We start from the raw sequence: 24,779 nt of genomic DNA on the forward strand, positions 1-24,779 counted from the left end.
CTACATAGTGAGATCCTGTCTAAAAATGAATAAAAATAAAGTTAAACAAGTTGGTTCACTGGGTAAAAGCATTTGCAACACGAACCTGGCAATCTAAGTTCAATACCCAGAACCATGGAAAAGGTGGATAGAGAGCACTAACTGCTCGAAAGTTGTCCTCTGACCTCCACACACAGGCACGGTGCGCATCCCGCTAAACACACGTGTCATGTGCATACATTGTAATAATTTTTAAAATGAATATAAGTAAATATTCAAAAGGAGAAACAAATCCAGAAGATGAGACAGTTTAGGGGACACCAGCTGAAATATAATAGAAAACTGTGATAAATGGCCAAGGAGGTGGCTCAGCAATAAAGGTATTTGCCACCAAACCTGTAGATTAAGTCTGATCCCTGAGACTCACATAGCAGAAAAAGAGAACTTATTCCTGAAAATTACCCTCTATACTGCCTACAGGAGTCATGGCATATTCACATAGCCATATAAACACTAACACAAAACAAAATAAAATTTTAAAAGAAAGGAAATTGAGACAGGAATGGGGTTCATGAAGTTGGGGGGAAGCAACAAGAAACCCCAAGGTGCTTATAACAAAGTACTTGAGTTCCATCTCCAGAACCCACCTCTGACCTATACACACATCCCTTGGCAAACTTATACCCACAAAGACAGACACACAGACAGATGCACACACACACACACACACACACACACACACACACACACGCACACGCACGCACGCACGCAATGTAAAGAAAACTGAGATAAGGCATCTCTGGAATCCCGTCTAGAAGAGCACAGCCTGTGTGGCGTTGGATGCGGGAGAGTGGAGAGTGACAAGGCAGAAAGACAGTGAAGTCCGGGGGGTACCTTGAGGCCAAGGTACTTCATAGAATGCAAGAGTGCCCCTAATACTGATAGGAAGGTAGACTCTGGCTGTGTAACAAAAGACAGGGAATTCTTAATTCAAGGCAGTTTCTTCCCAGGGAGAATGAAAAAGCAGCATTACCAAAGAACAGCAATTTCTGAGAAAATGCCAGGGATCACTCTGGCATCCTTGCAAGAACCACCAATATCCATGGAAAAAAGATAAAACAGTACTACTCACAATAAAACAAATAGGATTTTTATTTTTAAAAATTGGATCACATCTCACTACTTCATTTTCTGTTTACAATCAGGAAAGAAAGACACTATGATTACCTGATTTGGTTTGGTCCTTGTATGGAGAATGACCATCAACTACTTATCCCCCTGCCTCAGCTTCCTCAGTGCTAGAATTACAGGCATGTACCACTATATCTCACTGATGGCCTTCTTAGAATGAAGAACCTGAGCCTCAGCAATGTGAAATGTTAATCAAACACACATTAATAGGAGTTGCCCAGCAAGGTGGCACATGCCTTTACTCCCAACATTCAGGGGGCAGAGACAAGCAGCTCTCTGTGAGTTCAGGTCAACCTGCTCTACAAAGAGTTTCAAGACCACCAGGGCTACATAGAAAGACCCTGTCTCAAAAAGAAGAAAGAAAAAGAATTAACATGAGTGATGAAGACAGAACATCAATGTCAAACATGTTTTAATCACAGCTAGAATCCTCACAACAGAAAACAGAGTCTCATCTAATTATTTTATTATTCGGAGTCCAAAAGATAAAAATAATATATAAATATGAAGGGGCTATGATAACTATTATATTACTAATCTTGATGTTTAAAATAGAAAAACATTTTAGGAAACAGAAGTAGAAGGATTGTAAGATAGAGACCACTCTGGGCTGTACAGCATGTTCAAAGCATGTCTAAGCTGTATAATGTCGTGATGCCCTGTCCAAAACCCTAAGGATTTGGGATGTGACTCAGTGAAACAGGGCTTGCCTAGCTATGCCCAGGGCTGTTGGTTTTATTACCAAAACCTAAAAAAAGTAAAAGTATTTCTACTCATAACTACTACTGACATAACACTGTGCTAGACTCTCAAGATGGTTCTTAGAAAAAGAAGTTCATCATTATATTGATTGCTAATAATTTTATAATTATATATATAATCAAAGGTTCTTTTTGATTTTTTAAGACAGGGAATGAGCTCTGTAAACCAGGATGACCTCAAACTCACAGATACTGTCTGCCTCTGCCTCCCAAATGCTGGAATTAAAGGTGTGCACCACCACCACCACCACCACCACCACCCAGACAAAAAAATGTTATAATTTTTAAAAATCAAATTTCACACACTGATTTTCTTAATTGAATTGCATTTCTCTGTTTTGTGTAAAGCCACACAAATGTGCTACAGCACACATGTGGAAGTGAGGACAACTCTCTGGAGTAGGCTTTCTCCTTTCACCTCCCATGTCCTGAGGCTGGAGCTCAAGTCCTCAGGCTTGGTGACCATCACCTTGACCTGCTAAACCATCTCATAACCCCTCCCAACATCTTGTGTTTTTTGAAACAGAATCGAGCTATGAGGACTAGGCTGGAATCAAATGGGCTATCCTTCTGCCTCTGACTCCTGAGTGTTGTAATTACAGACATGCACCACTACATCTGGCATAATCTTCTGCTTTAAAGAATTTTACCACGGCTAGCAAGATGCTTCAGCAAGTAAGAGCACTTCCTACCCTTCCTGAGAACTTCAGCTCAGTTCCTAGCACCCACATCAGGGGGCTCACAACTGCCTGTAACTCCAGCTCCAGGGAATCTAACGCCTTCTTCTGGCCTCCTTGGGCAGGGTCATGTATGTGAGCACACAAAGATAAACATAAACACACACACACACACACACACACACACAATAAGATTTTTAAATTACTTTTCAAAGTTCATTCTCTGGCATGCCACGCCCCCGACCCAAAATGTCAGAGTTATTCATCTACTAAATGGTAGGATTAGAACCTCTGTCTTGTGCTTCTGATTCAAATTCCACACTCTTTCCAATTGTGCTTAAGGCAAATACCATTTTCTGAAAATTGTTAATAATTTCAGATTCTCACTGACTTTGAGCCACGAAGCTGGGTGTGGTGGCACACAACTTTAATCTAAGCACTCCAGAGGCAGAGACAACCTGATCTATGGAGCCAGTTCCGGGACAGTCTGGGGTACGCAAAGAAACCCTGTCTCGGAAGAAAAGAAAATCGCCAAGATAGGCACTGATTCAGTTACATCAAGACGACAACTTTAAAAACAGGTTAGAGGGTCTGTGAGGTGGCTTGGGCCACGAGAACACTTGCGCCAAATCTCACACCCGCGAGTTATGTTCCCAGGACTCATTTTGTAGAATGAGAGAACCGATTTTCAGAAGTTCTCCTCTGGTCTCAGAAAGTGTGCCGTAGTTGGCACCCACCCCCATAAATAACTGCAATTCAAAAAAAAAATAGAATGTCATGGACGCCATCCAATTGTGCCCTTAAATGGTTAAAATGACAAGCCTTGTTGCATTCCCCGATAACTTAAAAAGTAAAGAGTATATTAAGAACTCATACCATTGCCTTTTTTCCCTCCATGGCCATCAGAGGGAGAGCAGGACACGCAGGGGCTCCGCTGGAGCCCCTCAAAGCCCGGTCAGCTCCGTCGTTAGGACCTGCGTTCCTAAAATGGCGGAACAAACGGCTATGGTTTGAACCGGAAATACTTGCTGAACACATGTCGGAAATGTGAAGGACCTGACATTCCTAACAGACCTGACCTTTCAAACATGGATTCTTCAAGGATGTCTACTGAAAGAGGTCATGCTAAGCTCTTTGTACTTAAAATAAAAATAATTGTAATATGTTTTATTTATTAGTCACGTGTGGTGGCGCACGCCTTTAATCCCAGCACTCGGGAGGCAGAGGCAGGGATCTCTGAGAGTTACAGACCAAGCCTGGTCTACAAGAGCTAGTTCCGGGACAGCCAGGGCTACACAGAGAAACCTTGTCTCAAAAAACAAAACAAAAAAAGTTTTATTACTAGTGTGCATGTGCATAATGTACGGAGAGCAGAATATGCACCTAGTGTTCTGAGGACAACTTTATGGAGTAGGTTCCTTCCTACATTTACGTGGGTTCTGAGGCTCAAACTCAGAGAACCAGACATGCACAAAAGTGCCTTAACTCACTGAGCCAGCTTACTGCATATGGATATATATATATATATATATATATATATATTTAAATTTGGGGGGTGCTAGAGAGATGGCTCAGAGGTTAAGAATGCTTGTTGCTGGCCTCAAACTCACAGAGATCCACCTGCTCCTCCCTCCTAAGTGCAGGGATGAAAGGCTTGTACTACTTCCCAGCTACTTACATTTCTAAATGGGATGCGTAAGTACAATGCCTAAAATAAGAGTAGAAACACACACACAGTATAACAAAATACAATTTGTATCAATATGCCAAAACCCATACCGATGTAAAAAATATTTTTTTGGGAGTTTTGGTTTTTCGAGACAGGGTTTCTCTGTTTTGTCTTGGAGGCTGTCCTGGAACTCGCTCTGTAGACCAGGCTGGCCTCGAACTCACAGAGATCCGCCTGCCTCTGCCTCCTGAGTGCTGGTATTAAAGGCTTGCCCCACCAACGCCGGGCTCCGATGTAAAATATTTTAATGGTGGTTTTTAGATGAAAGTGTATTCAATAATATACCCTTTCCCCTATATTACTATATACTATTCCCCTACTCTTTTTTTGAGACATGCTTTCTCTGTGTAGCTTTGTAAAACAGAATGGCCTCAAACTCAAAAAAATCCACCAGCCTCTGCCTCCTGAGTGCTGGGATTAAAGCTAATACATAAAAATTTAAAGGTAGCATACATATCTGCATTAATACAAGTATAGTCTGTGTGTCATACATAAGTTAGGCAAACTTGGGTTTTTTATTTGTTTTATGTTTGACTTAGTAAAATATTTATTATTATATTAAAATTTTTGTATTTTTTCTAGGTTTATATCTTAAAGTCTATAGCCAGGATTTTCAGGAGGTGGAGTCTTCTCCCATCAAACCTGACCCATATCAACCTCGAAGGAATTCATAGACTCTCATTTCTTGTGGAAATAAAATCATAACCTCTTCCACAAAGTAACACATCTTTTTAATTCCATTTTGAAGTTAAGGCATTTTTTTAAATATATAGGTTGGTTTAACCCAGAACATTCACAACCCAATGTATCTTAGCAGCTGTCATTCCTTCATTGGCACTTAGAAAATATAGATGCCACAACAACATACAGAATCCAGACTCGCTGTGTATTTCCCATCTTTATATGGCTTATATTTCATTGTTTTATTTCTTTTTTAAGGGTTTTACTTTTAAATTATTTTTTAATCTGTGACTGTATATACTTTTTCTCTTCTCCCTGCCAAGCCTATGTATATTTTTAAACACACCGTAACCCTTTTAGAGGTTTTTTTTTTCAATCTGGATCTGTCTTTATTGCTCATCTGCATTGTTCTCTGATCACATGAGACAAATCTTTTTTTTTTTTGTAAATTCCCTTCTTTTTATTTTCCAGTTTAAATTTAGATAAGAAACGAGGTTGCTTCACAAGTCAGTTCCAGGTCCCTCTCCCATTCCCGCCCCTCCTCCCGTGCCCTCCCCCCTAACTCCCCCCCCCCCCCGTTATCCCCTCATTCCCCCAGGGAGGGTGAGGCCCTCCATGGGGGTGTCCATAGTCTGTCATTTCATATAGGGCAGGGCTAGACCCTTCCCCAAGAGTTCAGGGTGAGAGTGCACCTCACATTGTTGGATGGGAGTCCAAAGTCCGTGTGTATACTTGGGATGGGTACTGATCTACTGCCCAAGGCTCAATAGATCACCTAGGCCTCCTCACTGACACCCAGATTCAGGGGGTCTTGATCAGTCCCATGCTGGATTCCCAGGCTGATGCCTGGGATTCAAGAGTTAACCTTTGTCTGGTCAGCTGTTTCTGGGGGTTACACCAGCCCAGTCTTAATCCCTTTGATCATCAGTCCTCCCTCTCTGTTACTGGCTTTCTTGAGTTCAGCTCAGTACTTAACCAAGGGAGTCTGCCTCTTCCTCGATCAGCCACTAAATAAAGTTTCTGTTTCCCAGACTCTCTGGCCATAGGATTGTAGGCTGGCACTCCCCAGATCTATGTCTAAAATCCATATATGAGAGAGTACATGCCATGTTTCTCTTTTTGTGACTGGGTTACCTCACTCAAGATGGTTTCTTCTAGTGTCATCCATTTGCCTGCGAATCTCATGATTCCATTATTTTTTTCTGCTGAATAGTATTCCATTGTGTAGATGTACCACATTTTCTCTGTCCACTCTTCGGTTGAGGGACATCTAGGTTGCTTCAACTTCTGGCTATTACAAATAAAGCTGCTATGAACATAGTGGAACAGACATCTTTGTTGTATGAATGGGCATCTTTTGGATATATGCCTAAGAGTGGAGTTGCTGGGTCTTGTAGTAGGTTTATTCCCATTTTTCTGAGGAATCTCCATACTGATTTCCAAAGTGGCTGAACCAGTTGGCACTCCCACCAGCAATGGAGGAGTGTCCCCCTTTCGCCACATCCTCTCCAGCATAAATTGTCATTGGTGTTTTTGATTTTAGCCATTCTGACAGGAGTGAGATGGTATCTCAGAGTTGTTTTGATTTGCATTTCCCGGATGGCTAAGGATGTTGAGCACTTTCTCAAGTGCCTCTCAGCCATTTTAGACTCGTCTATTGAAAACTCTCTATTTAGTTCTGCAGCCCACTTTTTAATAGGGTCCTTTGGTGTTTTGGAGACTTGCTTCTTGAGTTCTTTGTAAATTTTGGAGATCAACCCTCTGTCAGATGTGGGATTAGTGAATATTTTTTCCTATTCTGTGGGCTGCCTTTTTGTCTTGCTGACTGTGTCCTTTGCCTTACAGAAGCTTCTCAGTTTCAGTAGGTCCCATTTGTTAATTGTTGATCTCACTGTCTGTGCTACTGGTGTTATGTTCAGGAAGCTGTCTCCTGTACCAATTCGTTCAAGGGTACCACCCACTTTCTCTTCTAAGAGGTTCAGTGTGGCTGGATTTATGTTGAGGTCTCTGATCCATTTGGACTTAAGTTTTGTGCATGGCGATAAACATGGATCGATCTGCATTCTTCTACATGCCAGTCTCCAATTATGCCAGCACCATTTGTTGAAGATGCTTTCTTTATTCCATTGTATATTTTTAGCTTCTTTGTCAAAGATCAGATGTTCGTAAGTGTGTGGGTTAATACCCAGGTTTTCAATTCGATTCCATTGGTCTACCTGTCTATTTTGGTGCCAATACCAAGCTGTTTTCAGGACTATAGCTCTGTAATAGAGCTTGAGATCAGGGATGGTGATGCCTCCGGACGTTGCCTTGTTGAACAGGGTTGTTTTGAGACAAATCTTAAACTACTATGTTAGTTGCCAGCACGGCTCAGCTTAGTGTAAGCATTGGTTCATGGCATTGGCAGCTGGCTCCTCTCCACTTGGTTCCCTGAGAGCTTAGCCTTATGGTGGAGGTACCAGCGGGTGCCAGGTTTACCACCTCAGCTCTGGGAAGTTGTTGAGTCCACATTGTCACTGAGTAGTTCACTACCTGCTGTTCATAAACCCCATATAAGTGTTCAGTAGCAGGGTCTCTTAAAAGAGCCATGCTTGTTTTTGACAGGAGCAGCCAAGAAAGCTGCCTCTTAAAGGAGCTGCACCTCTGTCACTAGTATTGCATGGTTATCAGGAAGTCACATTTGGCTCTATCTTTGTGTGCTTAGAATCTTTTTAAAAGCTTTCTCAGGTCTTATGTGGATGTAGGATGCCCAGAAGTTTGGGCATCATATGTTGACAGCATTTCTCTGTGTCCCAATAGCCACTCCTAAATAACCAGACTGAGACTTATTATTAATTATGAATGCTCAGCCAATAGCTCAGGCTTGTTACTAGTTAACTCTTACATTTTAAATTAACCCATATTTCTTATCTACACTCTGCAATGTGGCTCGATAATCTTGTTTCAGTACAACAAGTTCATCTCCTCCCTGTCTCCTCTCTATTGAGAGACCTCTCCTCTCCTTCTTCTTGATCTCTGTTTTTTTTTGCAAGTCCCACATAACTTGTCCAGCTATTGGCCAGTCAGTTTCTTTATTAACACAATCATAATGACACATTCACACAGGAAAAAAGGGCTATCCCACACATGGGCATCATTCCACACCAAATAGCCAGACTCTGAGCTTAGGAAATAGGTTTATCAATTCCTTGCTAGTTTTCCTTGTTTGACATATTCCTACAGAAAAATACAAGAGCATAAAAAAGTAAACATAAGTCAAGAATAATGGTGCACAACAACTAGGGAGGCAGAGACAGGTGGATCTTTGTGAGTTTGAGATCAGCCTGGTCTATAGAATGAGTTTCAGGACAACAAGAGCTACATAGTGAGACCCTGTCTCAGTAAAAAAGTAGATATAAAATTAAAATCAGTCAGCATCAATAATTACAAGGACAGTCTTGTTTATTTATATCCCCAACCATTTCCCCATTTCTGGTACTAATTTTTCAAGATTTATTTTATTTCTATGTATATGTGTGTTTTACTTGCCTTTCTGTGCACCGCAATCCTACCAGGTACCTGCGGAGTCCAGAAGAGGGTGTTCGATCCCCTGAGACTGGAATTTCAGATAGTTATGAGCTACCCTATGAGTGCTAAGAATCCAGCCTGGGTCTTTTCTAGGAGCTGCCAGCTCTTAACTACTAAGCCATCTTTCCAGCTCTTCTGGTATTAATTTGAAGCAATTTCTGACCATGTTTTCATTTTGTCCTTCAATATTGCAATATGACTCTCTAAAATAAAAGAACTTGTTTGAAAACCTATACTGACAGCCACATAAGAATACCATTACCACTTTTTAAAAAAGGCAGGGCAGTGGTGGCACATGCCTTTATTCCCAGCACTCAGGAGACAGAAGAAGGCAGATCTCTGAATTGGAAGCCAGTCTGGTCTACAGAGTAAGTTCCAGGGCAGCCAAGTCTACACAGAGAAACTCTCCATCAAAAAAAAAAAGAAAAGGGAAGAAAGAAAGAAAGGGGAAGAAAGAAAGAAAGGAAGGAAGGAAGGAAGGAATGAAAGAAGGAAAAAGGAAAGAAGAAAGGCAAATACTGTATGGTTATACCAATTTCCCCTCCTTCATGGCCTAGGGTTTGAACTTATGGCCTCCTTACTGCTAGGCAAGAGATCTACTGTTGTAGCATTGGTAGCATCCCAGCCCTGAATATAAGTATCTACAGTTGGCAGGCCCATAGAGATTAAGTAAAATGATGTTTTTATGGACACTTACATGAAGAGAATAGAAGTTGTGTAAGAATTTCAGCTTGCAAGGTGAAATATTCTGGAGACTGGTTGCAAAGTTATGTGAGCATGCTTAATACTACTAAATTACTGACTTCAAAATAGTTGGCAGGAAATTTTGAATTTTTATTACAGTTTAAATAGAATCTCACAATTCCTTAATCTCATCAGCTCCCTAAGGTCCAAGTTGCCATCTATGTAAGTATCATAATCCCTTTAAATGTATTTGCTGAATTAATATCTAAATAAAATGCATAATTGTGGAGTGTGGGTATATAGCTCAGTTGGTAGAATACATACTTAGCATGAAGACGGCACTGAGTTTGATTCCCAGAACCAGATAAGAAAGGCTTGGTGAGGAGCCCAGCGATAGTGGTGCACATTTTTAATCACAGCACTCAGAAGGCAGAAGCAGGCAGATCTCTATGAGTTCCAGGCCAGCCTGGTCTACAGAGCGAGATCCAGGACAACCAGAACTACACAGATAAACCCTGTCTTGAAAAATAAAACAAAGAAAGCAAAGGGGGAGTTTGGTGAGTATGGCAGAGAGTTCAAGGCAAGGCTAGACTGGGCAACTTGAGACACTATCTTAAAAACTACAACAATGAAGAAAAAACCTCACTGTGCAACCCTGTCTGTCCTAGTAAACAAGGCTAGTCTCAAACTCACAGAGATCTGTCTGCCTCTGCCACCCAAGTGCTGGGATTTAAGGTCTCACCACAGCAACCCTTGAGACCCTGTCTTTAAAAAAAAAGAAAGCACAAGTATCCAAGGGTTTCCTTTTCTTTTCTTCTAATCTTTATTACATCTTTTTTAGTTTTGTTTTTAAACTTTTTTATTTAAAGATTTATTTACTTATTATGAATACAACATCTTGCCTCCATGTATGTCTGCATGCCAGAAGCACCAGATCTCATTAAGGATGGTTGTGAGCCACCATGTGGTTGCTGGGAATTGAACTCAGGACCTCTGGAAGAGCAGACAGTGCTCTTAACCTCTGAGCCATCTCTCCAGCCCTCTTTATTACATCTTATTTAGTGTGTGGGATGGGGGCAAACACAATACGTACTATGGTACAGGCGTGGCAAAGAGAACAAGTTACAGGAGTAAGTTTTCTTCTATCATGTGAGTCTCAGGTCAAGGCACCTTTACCTATGAACCATGTATTCCACCAGGGTCTTATATTCTATTTCACCCATTTTTATGTTTTGGAAAAGGATCTCTCTCATGTAACTCTCTGGCTGGTGTTGAAGTCAGGATCCTCCTGCCTCAGCTTCCTGAGTGCTCAGAGTACAGGTGTGTTCTACCATGTTCAGCTAAGTTTCTTTGCGTCCGTGTATGTGCACAATTTTGCTGTGTTGGGTTTCCACTCTACCTTTGAGTTACAGTCGCGGTTGTCTATGTTGTTGTGCAAAAATATTTTAAATTGTATTTGTGTGGGTAAGCACAGAGCATGCATGGAGGTCAAAGGACAATCTTGAGTTCTTAAATGTTTTGTTTTTTTTTTCTCTTTAGGGCTTTTTTTTTGCGCTTTTGACATAAGGTCTTCGGTAGCTCAGATAGACATAAATCACTATGTACTTAAGGCTGGCATTGAATTCTGGATCCTTTTTTCTCCAGTTCCCAAATGCAAAAATGAGCCACTATTTCCAAGGGGCGGGGATGGCGGTGTAACCAGGTTCAGCTGGATCTGTAAAGGCGAAGCTTTGTCACTTCATGGCAATGACAAAATGAGATCAGGTAGGACAAGCCCCCAAAAAAGATGCCTTCCAAAGGCTCATAAAGCTTGGGAAAGAGTAAAAGAGCAGAGACCGGTCGGGGCTCCGCGGGGAAAGCCCTTTGGCCTTTTGCCGCTTTTCCACGGGAGCCTGCCCCGACGCGAGCGGGGGCGGGGCTTGAGCCGGACGTGACGCATGCGCGGCCAGCTGGGACGCAGTCATAGAGGGTGGGTTAACAGCGCACTGTCGGCGGACTGGCAGAGGTGTCGCTCGGACTTCCGGCCAGTCTCCCTGAAAGACCCGCGGTGTCAGCTCGCTGGGCGGTTAGCGGCCGCAGGTCTCTTGGGTGAGGGGACCGCGGTAGTGGCGGCGGCGACCCCGCGGGCGGGATGTTCCGAGGATTCAGCAGTTGGTTGGGCCTGAAGCAGCCCGAGGGGGCGGCGACGAAAGAAGAGCAGCCCCGCGGGGACGAGCTGTTGGCAAGAGACGTGCCTCCTGAGGAGCCCTCCAAGCCGCCGGCGGAGCCCACCGAGCCCGAGCAGCAGCCTACGGTGGACCCAGAGCTCCTCCACCAGGCCAGAGGCCTTGGCAGTGAGTCCCCTTCGGGACGCGAGGGCGGGCTGGGAGGGGACGAGGGGATGCAGGTGTGTGAGAGGGGTCGATCCTCCCCAACTTGGGACGGTTGGGTGAGGAGCTGGGCGACACCGAAGCTTCACCAAGCAGTCCTGTCATCGTGTCCTCGACGTGCCTAAGAACTTGTCGCTTTCCTGCGAAGTTTGTATACATGGCAAGCCCAGGCGCACTAAAGCGAGCAGTGTGCCGCTGTTTAGGGGTTTTTGACAAGCAGCTCGATTTGTTCAACTTGCCAGCTTTCACCTGAATCTCCACCTCCCTCTCCCAGCTAGAGTAGTTTGGAAAATGCCTTTTGTCCCAAGAAAGGTACTGTGTCAGGGAACTTGGTAAGTTACTCAAGCTTAAGTCATGCATGTGTTCTTTTGATTTTTTTTTTTAGACAGGGTCTCATGTAGCCCAGGATGGTTTCGAACTTGCCTTGTAGTCAAGGATGACCTTGACCCTACCGACTCTGCTTCCGAGGTGCTTCGTGATCAGTTCTGTCCCCCACCTCAGATTCATACAGCAGGAACTTTTCCCTGGAGGTGGGAAAGACAATTGTCTGCTGTACTCCAGTTTCAGTCCTAGATCTTTGATGACAATAAATACCCGAGTTTCATCTATTCACCATCCCCAAAGAGTTGTGAGAACAAACCCATATTTTACTGATAGTAAGCAGTACAAATAGAATTTTTCCTAAACACCCACCTGATTTCAAAGCCCATACTCCTTCCAAGATTATAGTCGAAGTTGAACAAAAAGTAGTCCTTGAGAATATAAACACCTACTGAAGTAATTCTACAGAGACATTAGCAGGCTTAAATAGCCAAAGAAGGTGACTTTGGGGCAGTGGGCCCTAAGCAGAAGTAAACATAGGAAATTGAAACAAAAATGTATACTAAATTTAATAGGGCTTTTTTGTTGTTGTTTTTTGTTTGGTTGGTTTTGTTTGCTTGTTTGTCTTTTGGTTTTTCGAGACAGTGTCTCTGTATTGTTTTGGAACTCGCTCTGTAGACCAGGCTGGCCTGGAACTCACAGAGATCCGCCTGCATCTGCCTCCCGAGTGCTGGGACTTTGTGGTTGTTTTTAAGACAGTGTGTTATATAGATAGCCACAGCTGGCTTCAAACTCACTATGTGGCCAAGGATGGCCTTGAAACCTCCATTCTCTCATCTGTCTCCTGTTGGATTACTGGAGGTCACCACCACATACCCACTAAATTTAGGAAGCTTTAAGGGTCTATCAAGTGGATTCGGGGTGCCAAAGAACAGAGAAACACAGACTTCAGTAGGAAAGGCACTAATGTTCAGAAAATTTGACTGTAAGGTACAGGGATAGAGAAAACAACTACACTATCAAATCTTTACTGTATATCATCTCAGCCAAGACTCCCAAAGACTGCACAAGGGAAATAAAGCTAAGTGTGATCCCGTGAAATCACCAGAAAAGAGTATTTTCAGTGTGGAAAATTGGGAAGGAATGAACTTGTAATATTCAAGGAATGTGAGGAGACTTTACAAGAGCAGGGGTTATATTAGGTAGTTGGGATAGATTAGTGTGGGATGAAAACCTGGTGTGGTGGCACAGGCCTGTAACCTCAGCATTTGGAATTCTTAGGAAGATCAGGAGTTCAAGGCCAGCCAACCTCAGCTACATAGTGAGCTCCAAGCCAGCCAACAAAAAAAAAAAGCTAGGCCTATGCCAATAATGCTGTTTAAGAGACTAAGGCAAGTGGATCACTGAATCTAGGCTTGCTTGGGCTACAATGTGAGCTCAAGGCCAGTTTTGACTACTTAGTGAGCCATTTATCTGTAAAGAACTCCTGATCTTCCTGTTTCTACTTCCTAAGTGCTAAGATTCTGGGTGGGCACCATCATACCCAGTTAAAATTTCCCTGACATTTCTTTTCAAGACCACATACATGCTAGGCCTCTGAGCCATGCTTCCTGCCATTTTTCCTTACAAGGTTCTCCAGGTTCTCTCTGTTTGTTGGTGGTTTGTTTTCCTGTTTTCCTTACCAGGTTCCCTTGATGTTTGAGTAAGCTGAGTTTAGGTGGAACCCCCCTCCCTACTTGGGAATTTAAAGTTTTAGAATAAATGAAAGCTCTTGCTCCTATAATTGATATGACTTTACGTTAAAGTTCTAGTTTATGCACAATGTTTAAAGAGGGTGGAGAAATTATTAGATGTTTTAATTCTGCATGTTGGCCCTAAAAATACATTCTAAGAAGATGTATTTGTGTACTTTTCTTCATGGGGTTTTATTGTTTTGGTTTAGCTTTGGGTTTTTGTTTTTGTTTTTTGAGTATATCCCAAGGCTAGCTTCAAACTCTCTACATAGATGAGGCTGACTTGAACTCCTGCCTACTTCACAAGAGTGATCACTGGATAGCAAATTTAGCTATACCATGCCTGGCTCCTACCTGTGTTTTGAAAAATAAAGTATTACTAAGCCTGATTCCCAGTAAGTAGTTTCTTTAGATCTTTGAATTCTACTGGAATCCACTGAGAGCTCCATTTGTTAAGCAAACATTTGTTGAATCCCTCCCTAAGTACTTCCTGTTTAGTAGTGACCTATTTATACATTTAAGCCACTTTCTGTTACCATTACCAATAGCGAACACCCAACTTTACATTCTCTTCCTTCATTCCACACCAAACCACCTGCTCCTTAGCCCTTCCTCCTGATAAACTTAGACTTTCTTATTGTCACTGTCTCCAAAGAAGCAAACAGCATCTATTATTCAGTAGTTAGTTGTTTTGAAAGCCAACCAAATCATCTTCTTCTGTACTCTTTGTGTATATGGGGGTTTTGTCTGTGTACCGTGTGTGTTCTTGGTGCCCACAGATACCAAAAGAGGACATCACATCCCCTGAAAGTGGAGGTATAGGTGGTTGTGAGCTGTTGGGAACCAAAGCCAGGTCCTCTGGAGGGGCCAGTGCTCCTAACCACTGAGCTGTCTCTCCAGCTCCTATACTCTTACTGAGCAGGGTATCTGTCATGCTAGGAGTGCTAAATATCTTTGTCATTCATACAGCTAGTGTGCACCTAGGAAAATTAGAGTGCTTTGATGAACAAGTATCTAAGCTGGGCAGAAAGATTACAAAAAGTACAAGGACAGCCTGGTTACATAATGAGTGACAGGCAGGCCTAAGCTAGATAACAAAACTCTTGTCTCAAAAAGAAAAAAAATCCAGATATAAAACATCTAATTGAGTTCTGATAGCATGGTTCCAGTTACAGAAAGAGCTTGAATCCCACAGCTTATGAACAATAGTCTTTAGAACTAGCTGTTTTAGTATGAAGAAGAAACTTAAGAACATTGCTTAGATTAGAAATTTATGTTCCTGCCGGACGGTGGTGGTGCACGCCTTTAATCACAGCACTCAGGAGGCAGAGGCAGGTGGATCTCTGTGAGTTCGAGGCCAGCCTGGTCTACAAGAGCTAGTTCCAGGACAGCCTCTAAAGCCACAGAGAAATACTACCTCGAAAAAAAAATATGTTCCCTAAAAGGAAGGACAAATTTAGGGGCCAAGATGACCCAGTAGGTATAGACACTGGCCCTGAAAGTCTGATAACCTGCTTTTGATTCCCCTATCCCACAGAAAAGTGGAGAGAAATGCCACCACTGAGTTGCCCTCTGGCGTCCAGCATGCCCACCATGGCACATGCACCTACCCCCACACACCATGTACTCATATGCATAATAATAGTTTTGTTTTTTGTTTTAGAGACAGGGACTCACTATGTAGCTCTGGCAGTCCTGGAACTCACTATGTAGACAAGGCCAGCCTCAAAATCATAGAGATTTGCCTGCCTCTGTCTCCTAAGTACTGGGATTAAAGATGTGTGCCATTATGCCCGGCACAATAACAGATTTTTGTTGTGGGTGGAGAGATATTTAAAACTGAGAGGTAGAAATGACAAGAGACTTGCAAAAGCTTTCACCTACATGTGTTAATAGTAATAAATTCTAGCGTTCTCAAAGTCATGTCCTGGAAGTGAATTACCTGGATATAAAGTTGAATCTGGCCACTTCTTTTTGGTTTTTGAGACAGGGCTTCTTTTCATAACCTTGGCTGTCTTGGAACTCGCTCTGTAGACCAGGCTGGCCTTGAATTTTCAGAAATCTGACTGCCTCTGCCTCCTGAGTGCTAGAATTAAAGGCATGCACCGCCATCGAAGGAGAATCTGTTCACTTCTAAGTGCCCTTTTAATATTAAGATTCCCAGGCTGGAGAGATGGCTCAAAGATTAAGAGCACTGGTTGTTCTTCCAAAGGTCCTGAGTTCAATTCCCAGCAATCACATGGTGGCTCACAACCATCTGTAGTGAGATCTGATACCCCCTTCTTTTTTTTTTTAAAGATTTATTTATCACATACACAGTGTTCTGCCTACATGCCAGAGGAGGGCACCAGATTGAACTGTAGATGGTTGTGAGCCACCATGTGGTTGCTGGGAATTGAACTCAGGACCCTGGAAGAGCAGTCAGTGCTCTTAACCTCTGAGCCATCTCTCCAGCCCCCTGATACCCCCTTCTTGACTGTAGGCTTACGTGCAGACAGAATACTACATAATAAATAAATCTTTAAAAAAATATTAAGATTTCCAGGATTCTAAAATTAAGTGAAATATCTGTGAACAATTAACATACCTCTGTGTAAGAATGTTAATTTGTTAAGGGTTTTTGTGTTGGGGGGGTTGGTTTTATTTTCATGTTTTTTCCCTTCCTATTCTAGCCTCATTCCTTAAATGCCACATTCTTGTCTGCTATGATAATTTCTTTGTATATGTGGGTACATGTGTGCCATGGTGCAAGTTGGGGAACAATTAGGAGTTGGCTCTCTACTTCAACTATGTGGGGGTCATTGTGCTTGGTGACAAGTATCTTTCCCCACTGAGCCATCTAGCCCCCTACTACTTTTTTGTGGGGGAGCTGGGTAACAGTCTCAATATATATCCCTGGCTGGCCTAAAACTAGCTATGTATAGAACAAGCTAGTCTTGAACTTACAGGGATCCATCCGCCTCTGCCTCCCAAATGCTGAGGTTAAAGGCGTGTACCACCATGCCCAGCCAGTTTGCCAGTTTTCAAATAGTTATCCTTAGATTAAAATAACAGTGTGGGGGCTGGAAGAGATGGTTCAGTGGTTAAGAGCTATGCAACCCTTGAAGACCTGAGATTGGATCCCGGTAAGGGTGATTTAACATACATAGGACTATACGGGGAATATTCATAGGTTCTGTGTTGTACCATTATTACAAAAGGGACCTGAACAAGTAAAGATTTGGTTTTGGTATCCAAGAAGGTCCTTGAGCAGATATCCCTGCAGATACCAATGGGAAGGTGTGATAACCATGTACTTGGATGAAGCACAGACCCTTTTTGTCCATTACAGATTATTTGTTTAACTTTGCGAGTGCTGCCACAAAGAAGATAACTGAGTCTGTTGCTGAAACAGCTCAGACAATAAAGAAATCTGTGGAAGAAGGAAAAATAGATGACATCATTGATAAGGTACATTTAGAAAACTTGTAAAAGGAGGAATTAACAAAAGTGGTAAGTAGCTAGTGTAATCATCTCCTTAACTCAAGTAAAATATAATATGCTGATGGAATTTTTTTAGAATACCTTTTCTTGATTCTTGGACAATTTCATGTATTTACACATGTAGCTTGACTGTTATTCTTACCTAATAGTAGACTTGCAAAGTAATTTGACTTTTCATGTGTTTTTCTAACAGACCATTTTAGGGGATTTTCAAAAAGAACAGAAAAAATTTGTTGAAGAACAGCACACAAAGAAATCAGGTATGATATAGATTTGCCTTAGTTTTTTTGTTTTGTTTGTGTGTGTGTGTGTGTGTGTGTGTGTGTGTGTGTATGAATATGTGTATGTTGGTTTGTGATGCTGGGGTTCAATCCCAGGTCTTTGCACATGATAGGCAAGCACTGCTACTGAGCTACACATCCAGCTTCCCTACCAAGATTTATTGAGCATTTATTATATGCTAGACCTATTCTAAGGATCTAGGAATACAAAAAAATGTATAACACTGGGGTGGAATCCAGTGGTAGAGCATGGGCATAGTATATACAAAGCCTTGGGTTAGATCTCCAGCACCAAAAAGTTTATATGTACAGCCAGGCATAGTGACTCACACCTGTAATCCCAGCACTTGGGAAGCTAAAGCAGAAAGATTGCTGTGAGTTTGAGACTGTACTCCCAGCCTGAGCTACATAGTAAATCCAGGCCAACCTGGGCTACAAAATGAAAAAAAAACTTTAAAAAATAGTCGAATGTGGTAGTGCATTGCCTTTTATCCACCACTTGGGAATCAGAGAAAGGTTGATCAATGAGAGTTCCAGGCCAGCCTTATCTACACAGTGAGTTCTAAAACAGCCAGGTCTATGTAGATAGACCGTATCTCAAAACAGAAAAATATACACACACACACTCTTACTTCAGTCTTTTACTGAACGTGATAGAGAAGAGGGTCAATAAAAAACACCAAAGTCAAGCCAGGCCTGGTAGTGCACACCTGTGATTCCAGTACCCAAGAGGCTAAAGCAAAAGGATTGCCAGGAGTTTGAGACCCGCTAGATTTGAAAGACCTAATCTAAAAACAAAAATCAAAGCAAATAATAACCTAGCTGGAACCTGTAACTCCAGCATTTGAGAGGCAAAGGTAGAAAGATCAAGAGTTTAAGCCAACCTCAACTACATATTGAGTTGAAGGCCAACCTGGGTTATATGAAACACTGTCTCAAAATCAATCAATTAATAAAACACTAACACCAGCAATAAACAGCCCATGTTTTCAGATTCTTCTTTTATCTGTTCAGCTAGAGCAGCAGCTATGGAAGGGCTAAGACTTCTAGGCTCTGCACTGCAGATAAGGATCCCAATTTTGACAGGTCTTCGAAAAATCCAGGCCCAGATACTGATACCAACTGTTTTTCATTTGTTTTTATTTTTGAGAAGGGGCTCTACATAGCCAAGACTGACCTCTAACTCGATGTATAGTCAACAAAGTCCTTGAATTCCATCCCTCCTCCCTCTGCCTCCCAAGTGGTATCATTATAGATATACATCACAATACCAGGTTTGTACAGTGCTGCGAATGCACTTAGGATCTCATGTATGCCAAGCAAGCACTCTACCAACTGAGCTACCATATCCCCAACCTAACACTAACTCTGATCATCACTTCATCCTGTGTCTGATGCTGTAACGATAAACGGCACACTTACTGAAAGTAAAACTAAGCATTTATTGTAGAAATTACTCACAAGAGACCAAACAAGTAACCCAGATGAGCCGAGTAGTTTTCCGCCGCCGAACTGGAAGCCAAAAGCCAGATAAAAAGACCAAGACTTCTGTTGTTCAGACTTTTAAACCTTCCCCCATAATGCCCCTAGCCATGCCCAAAAGTGGGCCTGGCTAGTGACGTAGTTGACCGCCTACGTCCATATAGTGTCTTTAGTCATGCCTAAAGTGGGTGTGGTTAGCGGTGTGGTAAACCGCTCTTTTATTACCTCATCTGTATGCACCTCTAGTAAGTCACATGGTTAATGGCAGCATTGTTTTCATCCTACAATTCACCTTTTAGTCTAAAAAGTATATTTAAACTTAAAACAACTAACTTGTGTCAATGATCAAAATGTATCAAACATCTATCCCATCTAAACCTAAACTTATCTGAAAGAAACACCCAAATCTGAACACCTCCTTCCAATCCCAACTCTAAAATAATTGAAAACTAACACTAACAGGTATAAACTATCCTATAATATCAATAGTAGGGAGAGGGGGCGTGGAATTCTCAAAACTACTTCCTGCTGAGATGGGACAATGATAATCTCATGGGGACCTGTGAGAAGAAAAATGTTAGTGTAACAAAATCTCAGTAGATCAGACAGTCTCTGTATGGCCGGAGATGCTTGATTGAAGTTCCTGACTGGGGTTCTGGTGTTGATTGAAGCTCTCGTCTGAAGCTCTGGCATGATTGTAGAAGACGTGCTATTTCCGTTCCTTGGTCTGGAGTTGTGTCGAGTGATGTAATTTCCAGCCAGTTTCAGGATAGTGCTTGTCAGGGGGAGTCGATGATGTGGGGCAGTTCAGATGCCTCCAGTCGAATCAGGTGAACTCAAGGAAGTGGATCCTCATTCTCTTTCTGAAGCAGTTGAAGATTGCTGTCATGAAGTCCCTTCTCTGGAAAACTCAAACATTAATGTTAACAAATAAATATTTTAACTTTTATATGTATGCATACCGGAAGAGGTGACAATAGGGAAGATGGTAAACATGAAGGAAATTAGACTTTTCAGAAAAAGAAATCCACAGATAACAGTCCCTAATTTTATTTTCTTCTGTCTTACATCAATGGCTCTTTGATATAATACAGAAGTTCTAAATTTTATGTAAATAATATGCTTGAATTTAGAGTAGGAGAGCCAATCCAACTCCAAAGCCAGCTTCAGTTAAATGAATGGGGACTGAAGTATATGAAGAAACAAAGATAAAAGGGTACTATGAAAAACAATATAGAGAGATTTAGACTTTGATACCACACATAGAGTTATTGTTTGTTTGATGGTCCTCAGGGTAGCTATTCATTCTTCTTCAGGAATCCATATGTCCAGTATTCTTTGCTGAGTTTACCTGTGAAGACAAAAAACAAAACACTTGTCTTTCCTTTTAGGAGGTCACTTTACCCATGGTAGAATATGAATTTGTAGATGAGCTGTTATCTTCCTCCTCCTGAGATGTCTTCTGTTCTGATCGAATCTTAATTAATTTAGATGGGACCCAAAGCTTTTCTTCTCCTGTGGAAACATGGGCATAATCCCTTCCCCATCATAACACATACCCTGGTTTCCAGACTGAGGTCATAACATCCTTAAAATACACTGGTTGGTTCAGTTCAGAAGTCTTCTCTGTAGTCCAGTGTCTGTCTGCTGCAGTTTGTCCTTTTTTATCAGCATTAAGAAAATTCAATGTTGGGCTGGAGAGATGGCTCAGAGGTTAAGAGCACTGTTTGCTCTTCCAGAGGTCCTGAGTTCAATTCCCAGCAACCATATGGTGGCTCAGAACCATCTGTAATGAGACCTGGTGCCCTCTCCTGGCGTGCAGACATACATGGAGGCAGGATGTTGTATTCATAATAAATGAATAAAATCTTTAAAAAAAAAAAGAAAAAAAAAAGAAAATTCAATGTTAGTAAAGTATCATGTAGCCTGTGTTTAGGGGTCTTTGTTCTCCCTGGCTGTTTATGAAGCATCTCTTTTAAGGTTCGGTTAGATCTTTCAATCACTGCTTGTCCTGTGGGATTGTAAGGTATACCAGTTACATTTTTTATAATATTTGAAAAATTGTTCCAATTTACTGGAGACATATACTGGAGCATTGTCAGTTTTTATTATTTTAGGTATACCCATAACAGCCATCACCTCTAAGAGGTATGTAATAACAAAATCAGCTTTTTCAGAGCTGAGGGCAGTAGCCCATTGGAATCCTGAGAACGTGTCTATGGTATGGTGTACATATTTCAAACTGCCAAATTCTGGGAAGTGAAATATATCCATTTGCAAAAGTTCATTTCTATGAATACCTTTAGGATTACAACCTGCTGGTAATGGAGTTTGATGGTAGAATTAGCAACTGGGGCAATTTCTTACTATTTCTTTGGCTTGTTGCCATGTGATAGAAAAATCCTTCTTTAAGCCTTTGCTGTTAACATGGTGTTTCTTATGAAATTCTGAAGCTTCCAACACATTACCTACTAATAAACGATTAATTTCATCATTGCCTTGTGCCAGAGAACCTGGCAGACCTGTATGGGATCTGATGTGTGATATATATATATATAGGATGAGTCCTGTTTCTGATGGTTTCCTGTAATTGTAAAAACAATGAGGTTAATTCTGTACTATCAGGAACAAATTCTGCAGTCTCAATGTGCAAGACAACTCTTTGTGCATACTGAGAATCTGTGACTATATTGAGAGGCTCTGTAAAGTCTTTAAGTACCATGAGAATGAGAATGGCATATAACTCTTCCTTTTGTACGGAGTTGTAAGGGCTTTGAACTACTTTACTTATATTTCCTGATTTATACCCTGCCTTACCTGATTTGTTTGCATCCGTGTAGAAGGTAAGAACTCCAGAAATAAGTGTTTGCCTCATGATACTCGGAAGAATCCAAATTGTTTTCTTTATGAATTTGATTCTCTCTGTTTGGGATAGTTATTACTAATACTTCCCAAAAAGTCACTGCAAGCTATTTGCCAATACTCATTATCCTTCCATAAGGAGGAAATTTCCTCATTCGTTAAAGGTACAATAATTTCAGCTGGGTCTTTCCCAGTCAGTTGACGAAGCCTTAACTTACCTTTTAATATCAAATCGGAGATCTTTTCTATATATGTTTTCAATTTTTTATTCTGTTTATGTTGCAGAAATACCCATTCTAGTATGATGTCTTCCCTCTGTATTAATATTCCTGAGGGGTATTCTCTAGATGGTAAAATAACCAGAATACAGTCCAGCTTTGGATCCACACGGTACACATGTGCTTCTAATATTCTCTTTTCTACCCATTCTAATTCTTTTTCAGCCTCAGCTGATAGTACTCGTGGGCTGTTTAGGTCTTTATTTCCTTTTAAAGCCATTTTCAGGTGTTTTAAATCATGCCCTTCTACACCGATAATTGTCTGTAATTGAGAGATTTCTCCTAATAGTTTTTGAAGATCATTAAGAGTCCGGTAACGATCTCTTCTGATCTGTACTTTCTGCGGTCTAATTTTCTGAGCATCTATTTTATAACCTAAATAGTTAATAGGATCTCCTCTTTGTATTTTTTCTGGGGCAATTTGTAATCCCCAGCTAGGCAAAGTTTCCTTTACTGCTTCAAACATCTTTTCCAAAGTATCCTTATTTGAATCAGACAGTAATATGTCATCCATATAATGATATATTAACAAATGTGGAAATTTTTTATGAATTATTTCTAGAGGTTTATTCACAAAATATTGACACAAAGTTGGGCTGTTTAACATACCTTGAGGTAGTACCTTCCACTGGAATCTCTGTACTGGACGGGAATTATTATAGGTAGGTACCATGAAGGCGAACTTTTCTCTGTCGTTTTCTTGTAACGGTATGGTGAAGAAGCAATCTTTTAAGTTTATAACTATGATTGGCCAATCCTTAGGGATTAGAGAAAGTAACAGCATCCCAGGTTGTCGAGACCCCATAGGCTGAATTACCTTGTTGATGGCTCTAAGATCAGTAACCATTCTCCACTTACCAGACATCTTCTTGACAACAAAAACAGGTGAATTCCATGCACTAGTTGATTCCTCAATATGTCCAGCATCTAGCTGTTCCTGAACTAACTTCTCCAAAGCCTCTAACTTCTCAGATGTCATAGGCCATTGACCCATCCAGACGGGTTCATCTGTCAGCCATTTTAAGGGTAGAGCTTTTGGTTGCTCTGTAGGTTTGGCACTAGCATCCTGCTTCTGTACAGCCTGTACATTTGGCATCTGTTTTCTGTACTGCCTTACTATATTCTTTCTACCACTAAGAGCTTTTCTATAATTCTTTGCTGATACAGGAGGAATGTTAATCAGCATATTCTATTGCTGTGATAGATCACAACCCCAGAGGTTTATAGCAATATCTGCACCATATGGCTTTAACCTTCCTCTCTGTCCTTCTGGCCCAATAAAGTCAATCCATCTAACGCTCTGTTTAACTTCAGATAGGGTTCCAATCCCTAAGAATTGAACATTAACCTCTTTTAAAGCCCAATTTGGGGGCCAGGACTTCTGATTAATGATGGTGACGTCATGTACGGTGTCTAAAATGCCATTAATCACCATATTATTTAACTGGTAACTTGGGTCTATGATATTGTATAGAAGTTTGCCAAAATATATGTTTTGTATTTCCTCCTGATATAATTGATTCATCCTCTGGAGCTAATGTATTATCCAGTGCTGTATTATTTGCAATGGGCCGTGGATCTTCTAATTGTCCTGGGAGAGGCTGTCCTCCACTGTCACTGGGAATGACCGGATAATCTTTCTTTCTGGGGCCTGCTTGAGGCCCCGATTCCCGTTTCACGGCTGTAAAGATCTACCTTATCTATCTGTAGTGAAACAGCATTCGTTGGTCCAATGTTTTCCCTTTCCACAATTCCTGTAGAGACCAGGAGGCTGAGGGCTTCTGTTTGATGCATTCCTGGTAAAAGCATTATTTCTAGGAATGCATTGTCTGCAGTTCCTACTCAGATGTCCTATTTTACCTCAGTTAAAGCACGTGGCATCTTTATGTCTGTTAAAATTCTTGGAGATTGCCTTCCCTACCCAGGCCTCTATATCATCACAGGTAGGGTATTTGGCTTCCTGGTGCCTCCTCAAGCCTGTAGAAATAGCTTCACCTACCCAAGCTCCTGTATCCTGACTTTTACATTCCAGGTTCGCTGTATGTATGACCCATTCCTCCAATGGCACTAATCTTATCTTTAATGGCCAAATTACCTGCCTGCATTGAGGATTTGCGTTCTCATATGCCAAAGATTCTATAAGGAGTCGCCTAGATTCTGGATTTGCTACCTGTACTTCTATTGCTCTGGATAATCTCTCTAAAAATTCAGTGAACCTTTCCCTTGGACCCTATACTACCTTGGTATAGGGTTACATTATCTCTCCTGTTTCACAAACCTTATCCAAGGCATTTAAAGCAGCTGTACGGCATAAAGACAACATGTACTCGTCATATGCAGACTGAACCTGCGTGTCAGCGTAAGCACCCTCCCCAAGAATCTTCTCTTGGGGTACTTCATGACCGTTCTTTAATTCCTGAATCTCTAAGGCTTTAGCCTCTTGCCTTCATAAAGCTCTCCATTGAATTTGACAAGAATTTTCGAGCACTGCCGAGGCTAATTGGGCCCAATCTTTTGGGGTTACTTTATTTACAGTGGTCCATGAGGTTAGGAGCTCTCTGACATAGGGAGAATGAAGACCATACGAAACAATGGAAAAGATTTCCCTTTACATAATGGTGATCAGGAGTGGGAAGATGAATTTCCACGCAGAATGACAAAAGCTTTAAAGGAATTTTAGAAACAGAAGAACGGAGAGAAG

The 24,779-nt window shown here is 41.5% G+C and overlaps 2 protein-coding genes across 2 annotated transcripts in view; one reads left to right on the top strand and one right to left on the bottom strand.

Annotated features, from left to right (window-relative positions):
* Nucleotides 1–3,507, bottom strand: part of Ctps2 (CTP synthase 2) — a 122,745-nt gene extending 119,238 nt beyond the window's left edge. Inside the window, exon 1 of the mRNA XM_040744083.1 lies at nt 3,485–3,507. Coding sequence (XP_040600017.1) covers nt 3,485–3,505 — 21 coding nt within the window. The 5' untranslated portion in view covers nt 3,506–3,507. The remainder of the gene's footprint in view (nt 1–3,484) is intronic.
* Nucleotides 3,508–11,225: 7,718 nt separating this feature from the next.
* Syap1 (synapse associated protein 1) overlaps nt 11,226–24,779 on the top strand; it is a 35,638-nt gene continuing 22,084 nt past the window's right edge. Inside the window, exons 1-3 of the mRNA XM_005074220.4 lie at nt 11,226–11,602; nt 17,024–17,142; nt 17,369–17,435. Coding sequence (XP_005074277.1) covers nt 11,401–11,602; nt 17,024–17,142; nt 17,369–17,435 — 388 coding nt within the window. The 5' untranslated portion in view covers nt 11,226–11,400. The remainder of the gene's footprint in view (nt 11,603–17,023; nt 17,143–17,368; nt 17,436–24,779) is intronic.

Source organism: Mesocricetus auratus, unplaced genomic scaffold (genome assembly GCF_017639785.1).
Source record: "Mesocricetus auratus isolate SY011 unplaced genomic scaffold, BCM_Maur_2.0 Super-Scaffold_100003, whole genome shotgun sequence".
Taxonomy (NCBI): domain Eukaryota; kingdom Metazoa; phylum Chordata; class Mammalia; order Rodentia; family Cricetidae; genus Mesocricetus; species Mesocricetus auratus.